At 43.1% G+C, this 14,349-nt stretch overlaps 2 protein-coding genes across 2 annotated transcripts in view; one reads left to right on the forward strand and one right to left on the reverse strand.

The window, feature by feature from the left end:
- The window catches only part of tmem266 (transmembrane protein 266), a 27,692-nt gene extending 19,688 nt beyond the window's left edge, over positions 1 to 8,004 (forward strand). Inside the window, exons 5-11 of the mRNA XM_070971990.1 lie at positions 1,453 to 1,526; positions 2,505 to 2,561; positions 2,789 to 2,927; positions 3,664 to 3,779; positions 4,408 to 4,600; positions 6,061 to 6,123; positions 6,216 to 8,004. Coding sequence (XP_070828091.1) covers positions 1,453 to 1,526; positions 2,505 to 2,561; positions 2,789 to 2,927; positions 3,664 to 3,779; positions 4,408 to 4,600; positions 6,061 to 6,123; positions 6,216 to 6,853 — 1,280 coding nt within the window. The 3' untranslated portion in view covers positions 6,854 to 8,004. The remainder of the gene's footprint in view (positions 1 to 1,452; positions 1,527 to 2,504; positions 2,562 to 2,788; positions 2,928 to 3,663; positions 3,780 to 4,407; positions 4,601 to 6,060; positions 6,124 to 6,215) is intronic.
- On the reverse strand, positions 8,002 to 14,316 carry etfa (electron transfer flavoprotein subunit alpha). The gene is made up of 12 exons (XM_070971991.1): positions 14,191 to 14,316; positions 13,095 to 13,244; positions 12,858 to 12,939; positions 12,556 to 12,638; positions 12,240 to 12,339; positions 11,829 to 11,939; positions 11,614 to 11,715; positions 11,396 to 11,464; positions 11,211 to 11,293; positions 10,074 to 10,139; positions 9,785 to 9,865; positions 8,002 to 8,492 (listed from the first exon to the last, which is right to left on the reverse strand). The coding sequence occupies exons 1-12, from the start codon at positions 14,227 to 14,229 to the stop codon at positions 8,457 to 8,459; spliced, it is 1,002 nt and encodes a 333-aa protein (XP_070828092.1). The 5' UTR covers positions 14,230 to 14,316; the 3' UTR covers positions 8,002 to 8,456.
- Between the last annotated feature and the right edge of the window lie 33 nt (positions 14,317 to 14,349).

A 14,349-nucleotide genomic window follows, 5' to 3' on the forward strand; every position in this document is an offset into this window, starting at 1 on the left:
ACTGTATTAATATACAATACGATACATACTGCAGCTAGATCAATAAATTAGCCAAGCATTAGCTTTTTGCAAGCTATATTAATCACATATATGTATATATGTTTTTTTTAACTTTCTTTACTAGACTAAACCCATAACCTTTTGGAGGTGGTCTGCCTAAATTAAAGCAAATGCTTTTGATTATTAGACTCTTGCTTTGAATTTAGGCTTGAAGTTTGTTATTATTACAACATATTATTAAGATGTGCCCCTTCTGTCAGTACAGATTATTACATGTTCATATTCATGTTATTTTTTCATAGTATTAGCAGCCTGTATACTATATACTATAACACTATACAATCATTTAGGATGTTTGATTGTGATATAATTCAGGACAGTTTTGGAGTCTGACAGAACACAAATAGATGTACAACATGTATGTGAGCGTGTGCAGAAGGCCTGTAAATCCTAACTGCTAGCTCAGTCTTATACGTCTGCTGTATAGTGAGCCTGTGTCACTGATGATCTGATCTAGGACCCAAGGTTCTGATCAATCATGGTATGGGGAACATAATCCTCCCATTAGCTTTGCACAGTTAACAGAAAATGTCAGGTGGTCAAAATACCACTGTGACCTGCGTCACCCCGGGATCACCTTCGTCTTTATCTTCTGGCATGGTGGAGACATCCTCGTTTATCATAAGTGGAAGGTCAGAGATCACGACCCGTTTGATGTCACCAGGCTGAGTGAAGAGCATGCATGGCGGAAATGTCACTCCAGCAGCATCCAAATGGATTCACGTCTTTAATGTTCCCCTGGGACTCACTGACTGGCAGACAAAGGAAAAGTGAGACAAATGCGTGAAGAGAGATTAGCAGACAAAGAAATCAGGCAATGCAGAGTTGGCTGGTGGATGAGTGCGGGGAGGACTGGAGGAAGATGAATGGGCTGATAGACAGATCACTGAACACAGCAAACAAAGACAGATGGAGGGAGAGGTGGCGCATGAAGAGAAATGCCTCAGCTGACAGCCGAGCGCTGTTTGAGGCTGTCCACAATTAGCCTGATGAATAGATGTGAATATACAGACACACGCATGTGCAGTCGCTGGTGAATTCATATTTATGATGTTGCTTCATGCCTCTGTCTGTCTCATTTTTATCACCTCACTGAACCTTGTCGATGTTATCCAGCAGGTAGCAGCTGTTAGAACCAAAAAACGTACTGCAGCATCCATCTTTTACCACCACCTGTAATGTATGTAAGAATTTTGATAATAATAAAAAAAATAAGTAAAATTACCAACAGAATGTGAGGAAATAACAGTTTTGACGTCTGTGTATCATGTTGCAGGGATATCTACTGAAGTTAGCATGCTAGCCAGCTAGCACCAACCCATCCTGGGTGGCCAGTTCTTACGTATTGCACCTTTAAAAAGAATAACCAGTGATTGTGTTTCACTCCTACAGTTAATAACGCATTCCAGTTTGCCAGCATCATCCACTGGATCAGCCTGGCTATTCTCTCTGTGTTCTTCACCGAGGTGAGTCTCTATCTTCCCCTCCCTCAACACAAAAACAGTCTCACTTACAGCTGATGCGGCGGCCTGTGGATTAATGCTACGTTGTGCAGTATGTGGGGGCCAGTGAAGTACACTGACAGATTCTCATTAGAATACTATCATCAACACAGTGAAACGCCCCATGCCCTCTGTCACAGCTTGATGAGATTCTGATTAGTGGAGGTGAACTTGTGTGCAGCTCCATTAAGGGTATTTTAACGGAAGTGACTCAAAAACCACACAAGATCTGCATCAGTATTCTGTAAAAACCTAGTGTAACCGCTGTTGTTAAAGCTTGCACACTTAGATTATTGGATTGGATTGATCCGTGGCACAAACACTTTAAAATGCAGATGGAGCTTTTCTGTGCTGCTGGTTTTAAATAATTTCGAGGCCGCAGGTGTGTTGTATTGATTTCCATTTTCTTTGCAGCCAGCCACATTTGTCTTAGTTCCCTACTCTTGACCACCCTACTGCTAACTTTCATGCAGCTAGAGTTTTACTTATCAATAAAAGCAACCCCTCAGTGATACATTGATGGTGTAGAAATAGCAGGGAGGCTGGTTTCTGCTCCAGTACATCCTTGCCTTGAATATCTGAAATGAGGATGGGGGCTAGGGGATGTTCAGTTCTTTGCCCTCTGCAGCCCCTGCTGTGTCAACAGAAGGAGCTAATTGCAGCATCTTTAATAGCTTGCATGAAATCCTATCATGCTGCCTGTGATGTGTATGAATATGATGTCACTGCTGAATTACCAGCGGAGGATTGAAAGAAATCTGAATCACAAATGCTATTTACTAGAAATGCCATGTTTCTTATTGGGAGTTGCGACCCAGCATGTTCCGCCTGCACCATCCAGTCCATCCAGTATCTCTCTGTTTAGTCGTCACTGTTGCCTTCCATCTCAGCATGTGTTTAACCTGCTCTCTATCTCCATCTCTGTCCCTCTGTCTGTGTCAGACGGTGTTCAGGATCGTGGTGTTGGGGATATGGGATTACATAGAGAACAAAGTAGAGGTAAGCTCCCATGAGTCCTATTAGTCCTGTTACTCGGGGCCCCTTTCACTGCAGTGTCATTCCCTCAATGTCATAGCACTGTGGAAGCTACAGACATAACAGTAACCGTGTGTGTGTGTGTGTGTGTGTGTGTGTGTGTGTGTGTGTGTGTGTGTGTGTGTGTGTGTGTGTGTGTGTGTGTGTGTGTGTGTGTGTGTGTGTGTGTGTGTGTTTGGGTATTTTCTCAGGTGTTTGATGGAGCTGTCATCGTCCTTTCTCTGGCCCCCATGGTGGCCTCCACAGTGGCCAACGGCCCCAGCAGCCCCTGGGATGCTATCGGTCTCATCATCACACTGCGCATCTGGAGGGTCAAGAGGATCATTGATGGTGAGGCTGGGAGGGGCTGGGGGGCTGATGTCCCCTGCGTCCTGTCCTTTACTATCAGGTCATAGAGACAGATACTGCAGAGTGCTCTCTGTGGTATCGGCTACATTCGATCTTGAGTTTGTTTGCTCAATTATTATTTTCCTCTTTTTTCGTCATTTTCCACCAAGAACGATCTTGGGCATCATCTGTTGAAGTGAAGCTCACACACAGCTACAAATTATTTCATCCTATATGTGCGTGCAGAGATTATATTTATTGGGAACAATGCTTTTGTAACAATCTTGCTCCCCCTTGTGGCTTTTGAATATAGTACAGTATGTGTTCAAAAGAGGTGGTTGGTGAGTGACAATATGTTGTCGCCTCTTGCACTGCAAGAAATATGTTGTTTTAACACATTAAATTATAACACAATCCAATTCAACTCAACACCACCACAAACTAATGCCTACAGGCTTACCATAAAATGAGCAATTTTTGTGGCACAATCTCCACAAAGACTGACCAAAGCCTCACAAAGGTAGTGTCATTTGTGGGGCCATACCCTGTTATTTTGTCCATTTTGTATTTTGTATGTTGGTAGTAATCCCTTGACATGTGCCAGTGAATGTGGAGACTATGAAGTGAATATTAAGTTAATTAATTCAACTTACTGTTTAGCTTAAAATAAAATTGGTGGATTCAAGATTAAATGTTTCATTTGTAAGCAAACTCATTATAATATGCCTTATTGTTTTAGCCTATGTGCTGCAAGTGAAGGTGGAGATGGAGCTGGAGATCCAGCAGTATGAGAAGGCCAAGGCTGTGAGAGAGGAACAACTTGACCGGCTCACCCAGATCTGCCAGGAACAGGCAGTATGTCCTCTTATCTGTCTCATGTCTCATGCTTGTTTACAGTCTGCAGTTTATAGCTGTTTATAACCAGCAGAGGGCAGCAGAGCGCTGTGAAAGAATATAAAATTGAATCTGTGCTCAAAAAAGAATAAAGGATGCCTACAAAATTGATTGTATTTCATCACTTGGTAATACCTTTACAGACGTTTTGTGGATATCAGATAGTCAGCACTGCGCATTATCTCAACATAATCTATTGACTACTTCACAATTTAAAAATGATAGTTCTCTTATTGTTTTTAAGTCATATTACTCAGCTGAAGGCTAACTTTAGAAGAGTGTGAGTGCTGTTCTGTTTCTCAGATGTGGACCCAGAAGAGAAGAGAGTGTACACTGTCACTATTACAGTGATTGGAAATGTGCAGTTTGGCACAGGCACACTGTGCTGGTTAACTGTGACGCAAGCAATGCGGAGATGTAAGGAAACAGTGATATAACATGCAAATAAATAATAGATTTGAGGGAATATGAGCAAGTAGAATATACAGTCATTGTTTGTGTGAAATAGTCATAACATATTCTGTATGTATTTAGTTTGAATATCTAAAGAAAAATGAGTTTTCTTCAATTTGTCCCTGTTTCCTTACAGTTTGAAATCAGGCAGCTCAGGGCCCACCTGGCCCAGCAGGACCTGGATCTGGTAGCAGAGCGTGAAGCAGCCATGCAGATCCACCATATGTGGGGTAAACAGAGCAGCAGTTTCCAGGAGGTGGACGGACTGGCCCCTGGGGCCTCCGAGCATCACAGGCCAGCTAAAGCTAGAGACCCCGGGGGGCCTGCAGGTAACCATCTGGAACACCCAACTCCATTGTGTCACAGGCTATCATAGACGTCTGTCCACGAGGGGGAATCCAGGCTGTGCTTTCAGTGGTCATGTCCAAACAAAGTGGATGGTTGAATGCAGAGACGTCCTTTCTTGGAAAGAGATGGTGGCTCATATTGAAAAGTTGCTGGTTTAAATTCTTTGGGCGTGTTGAGACGATTAAAGGAGAAATCCTTCCTCATCCTAAGCAGAATCATTGATCTGTCAGAAATGACACAAAACTAATAATGTCTCAAAGGAATGCAACATAGATATGTAGGCTAGTCTGGTGTCAGAGACTTTTATGGTTATTGAAAAAGTGATGAAAAAAGAAATTAGCACAGCACTGCTGACCAGACACCGCTGCACACAGCAAACAACCCCTCGCTCTGGAGCTCCAGGCTGGAGGGTAGGACAGTGTATTAATAGTGGCCATCACACACCGGCACAGTGTTGGTGTCCTCTTCTCAAAAACATTCGTCTCACAATCCACATCAAAATTCTGGTGCCACCCTGAGATGGACTGTAAACCTTTCACACAGTGACAGGTCATAACTTACAGGGCTTAAAGCAACAAAGCGCTGTCAGTGCAGGTGATGTCAGGGCTCAAAACACTGAGGCTTTTCCTTTATCAAAGCTATAAATCATAGCACAACCTGCCATACGTCTGAGCTACGGCGTTTCGAGTCAGACATCCTTTTAACCAAGGCGGCTCCTCGTATACTCATGTTGTATTGATCATCTGGAGATGGTCCGTGTCACAGTTAAGGCTGAACAATGAGCGGTCCCTCTTGGGACATTCATAAAATGAATTCATGAAACCCAAACGTAAATGAATATGAGCCATCTCACAGTCCTGGGGGACCTTGGATAGCACTTAAGAGAAACACTTGGACTGATTTAGGATCTGTGAACCACATCCACACCAAGTGCTGGTAGTGCTAAATCAACCTCTTGATTGATGTATTAGTAGATCAATGAAAAAAAATGATTGATTAGTTATTTATCTGGCAAAAATGGAAAACATTTGCTCATTTCACCTTCTGTACTATGAAGATTTTTGACTGTAAAGTTTATGCCTATAGGTTTTGCGGATTAATTTTGACATTTGTCATTAATGCACTTTATTTCACTATATTTTTTTAGCTTTTACAGATTAAATGATTAACTAAAATTAAAACAATAATTACTTGCATTTCAGTGCCATGAAAACACATTTTCTATTATTACAAGTGTGTTTTACTATATCGTCATTTGTTACCGGTTTGTTATCAGCCTCCTCTTTTGTTTACTTTTACTTTTGATTACTTCTGTCTGAGCTCATACATTGTGTGTTTTTTAGGTTAATCCTGCATAGGAAACGTTTAACTTCTAAAGTCAAACTGGATTCACTTTCATTGAGTGAGACAAACATTAAATGGCTGTTTCTGTCCTCTTCAGATCACCACGGTCAAGATGATATGAACAACTACATCAGCCAGTACTACAGCGAGCCAAGCAGCGGTGAGCATCCACAGACCCCGCTCACTCTTTTCAACAGCCAGTGTAGCACCACAGTATCTCAAGTCCCTGTGTATCATGTGTTGTTCTTGTAGATATGGGGATCCCAGACCCTGCACGTGTCATCACCACAGCAGCCATAGACGTGCACCTGCCGAACAACCCCAGTCAGCTTCCCTCCTCTTTGGTGAGTGCCGACGCAGTGACGTCCGGCTGCTTGCAGCGCACCGGCAGCTCGGTCAGCGAAGCCTCCACCACCACGGTGTCCCGCACCAGCTTCAGTGCCCGCCAGCACAGCATCAGCAGCCACACGCTGGGCTCCACCACAGACTGCAGCTCCACGGTGCGCGAGGCCTCCACCTCCACAGACTACAGCGACCAACGCTGCTACCCTCCGCCCTACAGCAGTCCTCTGGCCCTGGGCACTCAGCCGCGAGGGAGTCCCAGCGCCGTGGTGCAGGAGCTGCTCTCCTCTCTGTCTGAGGACTCCTGTCTCGCCCAGAAGGGCCTGGACCCCGTCAACCTGAAGCCGCCCAGCCCGGCAGGTTCCACCAAAACCAGCCCCGAGCTGGAGCACAGGGTCAACATCTACAACAAGAGGAACCAGGAGAGCAGAGTTGGGCTGCACTCTAAGCCTCTCATCCACCTGCAGGGCAACGAGCCTCTTCTAGAGGAGAAGTACAGGATGATGGAGCCAGTAGACGCTCCAGTAAACCGCCTGTCAGAGACATAAGACTCTGCCTGACATGTGGAACTTCACAGGACTCGCTCTTCAGATCAACCGCAAAAATTAACGCTCTACTAAACTCTGGTGTTGTTGGGAGTCACTGGCACATAAACTGTCTGTCTGTCATCCTCTTTGGGCTGTTGGGACTGAGAGGATGATCTCACCAGAGCAGCACAAAGACAGAGGGCAAGGAAGACTGGAGGAGGCAGACTTGTCATCAGGCACCACTTATCAGGAATTGACATTCACAGGAACACTTTTTGAGTTTTATGAAAAATTTTACGTAAAGAAACCAGCAACAGGGCTCGAGCCCAAAATGTTCAGACAACTGGTCTGTGCGGAAAAAAAAACATCTGGCTTTTGATATGTTAAGCTGTGGTTTGATTTCTAGGAAGTGGAACTGGTGAGGGGATGGTGCTGAGGGCTTAGTTCCTCTGATACACTTTGTAGGAATTCACTGGACTGATCAGATCATGTATTGGAGGGCTACGAACTGAATCACTTCCCGCAAGCTGTAAGGCATGGATTTTAACTGAAATGCAGGTGTATCAGCTGTTTTGATAGTCGGTCTAGTGTCTCCAAACTCACAAAGAACAGTCCTCTTTGGTGGGGCTGCTGCAGGGTACACTGGATCAGTCTCAACTCCTTTCTAATCTTTGTCTTTCTATATTAGCAATGTTAAAATTTTTATCTAAATTCTAGGAGAAGGAAGAGTGCGGCAACCTTTTGACTGGCGGATGATCCAGGTGCCTGGAATCTGAACAAACCCGGCCAAGTCAGTGCGTACACAGATTTTGGAAACTACAGCATGTCCCTCATGCAAAGAATTGATTGAAAACCCACCTGCACATGATAGATTTGACATCATCCAGGTCTAAAATGTTACCTTTTTATGATTTTTATGTTTGGAAGCTGTGTAAATATATCAGGACGGGTTTGATCATCGTATCACAGCCAAAACGTAGTGAGGGAATTGAAGTGGAGCTATAATGAAAATGTTAAAAGGAAAATTATAGCATGAACCTTTTAAGATTTGCCTCGAATATGGAAACTAACCCTGTTTATTGTACTGTCAACAGGCATTTTCTATCTTGATCATGTAAAGAGGGCATTGCAAAATGAATCCAATAAAGGGAAAACATGGCAAAAAGAGGAAAGTCTTTGTTGTCAGTTTAATACATCATTTCCCAAGAGTGTCTCTCTAAGTACACACCGTCTACATGAGCAAGACAAGCTACATCTCAGGCAGCTACAATAGCGAGTCAGAGGTCTCCAAACAAGTCGAGCATTCCCAGAGATGTCCTTGACTGCTGCAGAAAATTAAATACAAATGACAACCAGTACTACTACAGGCTCAGAACACCCCCAAGGTACATACACCATTATCCACTGAGATTTCATATGTGTTTATTATTTATAAGAACTGGCATTTATTTCCAGATGGACAACGTTACCAGTCAGAGAGAGGAAGACGCTGACAATGAAAATTAGTCCTGCAAACTCCCAGCTTCAGATGGATTAAGGCAGCGGCTTTGTGTTCCTGTGTGGCTCTCTGAATGACGGCGGGTTCCAGCTGGATGATGGAGGCTTGGTAGGACTTTGTTTCTCCTCACTTGTCCAGCGCTGAAGTCATCTCAGGAACAGCCTGGGGAGAAAAACAGTGCAGCGACTCAGTGCCGAACACAGTGAATTCTTCCTGCTGAGTGTATTTACAGCACCAGTTTGTTGTCCTGAAAACTTAAACTCAATGTTTGTTAGTCGCTCCAGTGCACTTGTAAATGAATCACTTCAGCGAAATACACTGAGGAAATCTGAGTATTTAGATGAAGCTCAAGCCATTTCTGTTCTGCGTTAATAGCTGCAGAGACCACTCAAACAATTTCCAGGCTTTACCTGTGGAGACCAGTGTTCACCAGCAACTGTCATTTTCATCCCCAGCATATTCAATATAATGAGATTCATGAATTTATTACACAAACTGTCATGCTTACGATATACGACTGACTTTCCCCCGAGATTTATAAAGACTGCAGCGGGCATACAAACATTTATCACAGTATTTTTGCTCAGTTGACAAATGCAGAATGAGATTCCACACGGGAGGCATCTGGCCCATAAATAAACAGGCTGCCGTGCAGTTCTAAAGACGCTAAACTCAAAAGCTTTTTATGAGTACAAAATGAATCAAACGGCTCTCCTCGTGAGTCCGGCAACTTCAGAACTGCATCATCAGTCACTGCCTGAGTTCGTCCGAGGTATCAACTGTCCATTTGGGGAAAAAGTAGAAAGCCCATCCATTTTAATCAGCTATCTGAGGAGTGATCACATGTAAGGTGATCTCACCCAGTGGGACACAACTCTACTGCCACTAGCCATTATTACTAATCGCTTCTCCAGAGTTTGTCAGGACACCTGGGCTGCCCATGCACCACTGTGGGGGCTAAATAAAACATGACCGACAGGACACACATGAAAATACAAGCTACTAGCCTTTCACAAGCAGTACTGCCAACACTCCTGGCTCACTATCCCCAAGTACCAGCTAGATACAAGAATGCACCTAAGCGTGTAAATGGCCTGGCAAGTAGAAGCTGAACACCAAACTGAAGCCACCTTCTGAGTAACTACTGATCGCTTTTTATAACGTCACAGATGCTAATGTGTTTGTCTCTTAACGGCAAGTTCAGCCACAACTCCCCTCTGATTAATTCAAGCACTTAATAATTCAACAGTTGCACATTTCCATTAGGTGGAATAAGGCATCGTGCAAAATTTATCAGTGAGAAAGCAAATGTTATATTCTGTCACTCTAGACTCTCAGCTATCAAAACATACAGAGTAAGCCCAGGCAGAACGCGCACGAGCGGTGCCTTTGCCTCACTGCTTGGGTTAAGATCGCAGTGACGTTACTGCAGCGGTATCAATCCCGGACATTACCTTGAAAAGATCGGCAACCAAGCCGTAGTCAGCCACCTGGAAAATGGGAGCCTCTGGGTCCTTGTTGATGGCAACAATAGTCTGAAGAAAAAAAAGAACATGTTTATCATATTGGTGCTACTTTCTTTGTAACAACGCAACTGGTTTCACTCATTCTGCAAAATGTCTGTGAGCAAACTCGACAGAGCTGAGCTTACTCACCCGCTTTCCTAAACTCTACGCTGCACGTGAAACATTGTGTTTGAATCTATGGAGATAAAAACCTTTCGTGTGGCTGCAGTGACTTTACCTTGCTATCTTTCATTCCAGCCAGGTGTTGAATGGCTCCAGAGATACCGACAGCAATGTACAACTCCTGTGGACAACAACAGGAGACAATCAGACAAGTGTTACCTGCTTGTAGACATGAAGTGAAACCTCTTTGGGAAAGGTACACCTCAGAACTACAGTACAGCAGAGCTGGCTGCTGGTATAATGACCACGGGTGTGTAATCTATCAGAGGGTGCTGGGGCGAGGTCAGCCATCCCCAAGCCCACTGGGAAAACCATGTCTGCCTCTCAGTTTAATGCACAGCCGTATGAATATTTTAGTGCTTATTTAATGTTGCAGCTGACGTCTCACAGGAGCAGAGCAGCAATTTGTAAACACAATAATAGTGTCTCATAACTGCAGAAAATGCATAAAGCAACCTTTTCTACCAACCAGATGATGACAAGAGAATCTGCAGGTTTCTATTCTTATATTATCAGTTTATAAAGTGCAGCTTATTACCACCAAACTACTTTTAGCACAAGTCATCAAGAGACTGTTCATGACTGATGTTTACACAAACATCTGTGATGACAAACTGTACTTTAACCAGCAGAGAAGAGATGATCTCACATGCATTTACACGTAAACAACTCTTTATTTTCCTGAATACACTAAACATTTTTAGATTAGTAAAGTGAGAAAAAAAAACAATCCTGATTTAGATTATACTTAATTAACTTAGCCAAATTCAACATGCTTGTCATAACATTTGGAAAATCCAATTTGGACAGTCTGACCTCGCCTGAGGCTCTAACCAGACATCCTCTGCACTCTGCTTTAATGGATCAGCTAAATCATTTAGCCCCCTTAAATGTGCCATCCAGTACATTTTGCAGGGCCTAATGTGTGGATAATCACAGCTGGGGTAACCCGTCTGAATCACATAATGGGAAGTTAACCTTTTTAAAAAGGGCAGAGCAGCCGCCCTGATCATACTCGATTGCAGGCACGCTGTATAAAGGCAAACAGGCATTTGTCAAAAGCAACAGACTTGTCTACTCAGCTACGGCAGCGGAGTTCAAACGTTCCCAACATGTTTTTGAGTTCACCTGTTGTTGCAGTACAAGATGAAGTAAATCCAAAAGGCACTTCAGAAAAAAACATCAAGCTTACCGGTGCAACAATTTTGCCTGTCTGTCCAACCTGCATGTCATTCGGGACATACCCAGCATCCACTGCAGCTCTGGATGCACCAACTGGAAAACAAATATGACGCAATTTAAATTTTACCTTAGTAAAACAAAATGTTTCAGTGATTTTTATCAAAAAATGATGAATGATGATGAATCCCATTCTACCTGCAGCATTCAGCTTGTCAGCAAGGTCATAGAGCAGCTTGAAGTTGTCTCCACTCTTCAAGCCCCTTCCTAACAACAGAAAGCATCGTTATTCTACCTTCTGAAAAACTACAATTTGAAAAAGCACACGTGCACATTAAATTTTACTTCCAACAACTTCCAACGCAACAGTGCCTTGGCCACAATTCTGCAATTTAGACCACAAAAAGATTCCCCACCTCCTGACACCACAACCTTAGCGCTGGTCAGCTCTGGACGGTCGCTCTTTGTCAGACTCTGCTCCAGCCACTCAGAAATGCCAGTGGGAGAAGCAGCAGCAACTGCAGTCGACAGATCAGAGGATTACAAATGAGTGTCTCAAAAACATATTTGTCATCATATGTTGGCGTGTGCTGTATCAGAGTGCTCTGGATGAATCTGTAAGCTTCTGTACCATCTTCTGATGAAGCACTTCCTCCCTCTACTGGAGCGGCCTCAAAGGATGTCCCTCTAACTGTGAAGATCTTGATCGCCTCATTGCATTTCACAGTGCTGAGAGCATTTCCTACATAATCAAAACATCATGAACATGCAATGCAATGTTTAAAAAGCCTATGACATCATCAATGCCATAGGTTTTTCCTGTCACAAAAACTGAGTAGTGCATTATATTGTATTGTATTTTTACCTTATTTGTTTACAGTATTCCTTATCTTTTTTTGTGTGAGTGAATCACTCACTTGCTTACTGTTAAAGTTACATGTGTGTCACATCAAGGCTGTAGCAAATCCAGTTGTCATGAATACTAATTTCTGAGAAGATAAAGCAACATTTGCTACTTCTTAAGCATAATTAAAGGGCTTACCAGCATAAATGGTTCTGACAAAAGTGTCTGGAGACTTGATCTCAATAATATCTGAAACTGGAGCAACATCCAACTTGGCAGCCACTCTGGGAAGCAGGTTCTGCAGAAGAGGAATAAAAATGGAACCACAGAATTTATAACTTGTTGGAGAAGTCACTTGAGGTTTAAAAAAGTATCATCACTAGACGAATAAGCTTCAGACATTTCACAATTGATATGTATGCGGTAGAAGACAAACTCAGCTTCACTTGGTGATTTAGAAAACAAACAAAATATATAAATGCAAACAAAGGTAACACTCTTGTTCATGACTGACCTTTCCAAAGGCAGATGCACCAGCACAGATGTGGGTGAAATTGAACTGCTTTTGTGTTTGCAGGATAAGTGGTGTCAGCTCCTCTGAGGAAAGAAGAAAGAATCAGAAAGCTGAAACAAAATCACGTAGGTACAGGCCTGCATGTGACTGCAGCTGTGCTGGTTCAGGCCACCTTAAACAAGAAGCGTGTGTGTATCTGAAGAAGGTTATCACTACAAAAAAACAGCATGTTCGGTATACATTTACTCGGTGAGTGAAAGTTAAATAAGCAAAAGACAACAAGTTTCAGTGGTGTTTCATACCTGGGAGGAAACCTTTGTAAGAATCATGCTGAGCCACCAGAACCTTCTTCACACCTTGTACTTTGCTGATTTGCTCCACAACCTGAGAAGACAGAAAACTACTTCAACACACTACACAGCATTGTTAACTGCCATGCATTTATCCTCATGTTAATGCGGTAGATGCTATATATCATATCACATACACAATACATTTGGTGATCTATTAAGCAGATCCATATAAAAAGCTCTGCCTACCTTTGCACAGTCTGTTCCAGCAACCAGACAAGACACCTCTCCACCCAGCTTACTGGCTGCAGTGATGGCATTGAGTGTGATGGGGGTCAGCTTGTCATTGTTGTGCTCTGCGACCACCAAGGTGCTTTGAAACCTTTGGAGGAGGCCAGTCTGTCGGAGAAGTTATTTGTAGAAATCAAGATGGAGGAGAGCTGGGCAATAGATAAACATGCACCACTGAAAGCATGCCTCTCTCCGTTTGAAGACGTTTTCATCATTTGATGAAGTAATAAAAACTATTTACTGCATCAAAACCGCTGAGAAAGCTTTTGGTTTCTGATCATATCTGCTGGCAGTGCTTGATCCTTCAAGTTCACATGAGATCAAGGACATAAAGGATATCCATTTGTTTGTATTGTAATACCACTTACTCTCTGATTTCATTTATCTTATTGTATCACTGCACATGTAATGTCGAATAATCGGCGAAATTTCTGAGTAATAGAAGTGAACGCGGTGATTATAAGGCAAACAAAGTCCAGCGCAACCTCTGAAAGAGCTGCATGAGGGTCTGTCAAAAGAAAACAGGATAACACCAGCCTCATCTAGACAAGACTGAACACTGTCCGTTTCTAAAGGTCATTCACATTAAGCCAAACAAGTAGAGATATCCTTAAATAGCACACGCTGCTTATTCACCCATTATATCCTGCTACACGAAAAACTTTGGTAACTTATTTATCACCTGCTGCTTCTGTGACAATTTCGAGGTTTCGTAACTGTTGTTAAACAAGGTTTCATAACCGCTAGGCTGGCTATGCTAACACCAGCTAGCACTAGCTCAAAAACAAACACTGTCAACTCATATTCTTGTTATATCAGGATGCATACAGTAAGTTTAAGTCAGAATGAATCAAACTGCTGTCACACTCATATTAAACATTACTACTAGCAGACGTGCACGACTTGCATCAACTACGTCATTAGCTCGCCGGCTAACAGCAGCTGCACAAACCATGCAAGCTAACTGACGTGTGTCATCTTCTTAGCTCGCTATGAGTAAACCGATCTATCGATATCTGTGTGTGTTGTCAAGTTATAACCGTCACACTCTTACCAACTGTTTCAGACTCGTTCTGTTTAAGGCTCTGTTCATCTCGGCCCCTTCTAGCTGCTTGCTCCTCAGTCTTGCAGAGACCAATCTGTGCCAAAGGTCGTCTAACGTTTGCAACGAGTTCTCGCGAGATACACCGCGGAAGCGCGATAACTTCCGGTC

Source organism: Chaetodon trifascialis, chromosome 10 (assembly GCF_039877785.1).
Source record: "Chaetodon trifascialis isolate fChaTrf1 chromosome 10, fChaTrf1.hap1, whole genome shotgun sequence".
NCBI lineage: Eukaryota > Metazoa > Chordata > Actinopteri > Chaetodontiformes > Chaetodontidae > Chaetodon > Chaetodon trifascialis.

Coding starts and splice junctions, on each gene's coding strand:
- etfa (XM_070971991.1), bottom strand. CDS start 14,229: ATGAACAGAGCCTTAAACAGAACGAGTCTGAAACAGTTG. Junction 12,639..12,857: donor TTACAAAGGTTTCCTCCCAG/GTATGAAACACC, acceptor TTCTTTCCTCAG/AGGAGCTGACACCACTTATC. Junction 8,493..9,784: donor TGGTTGCCGATCTTTTCAAG/GTAATGTCCGGG, acceptor TTTTCTCCCCAG/GCTGTTCCTGAGATGACTTC.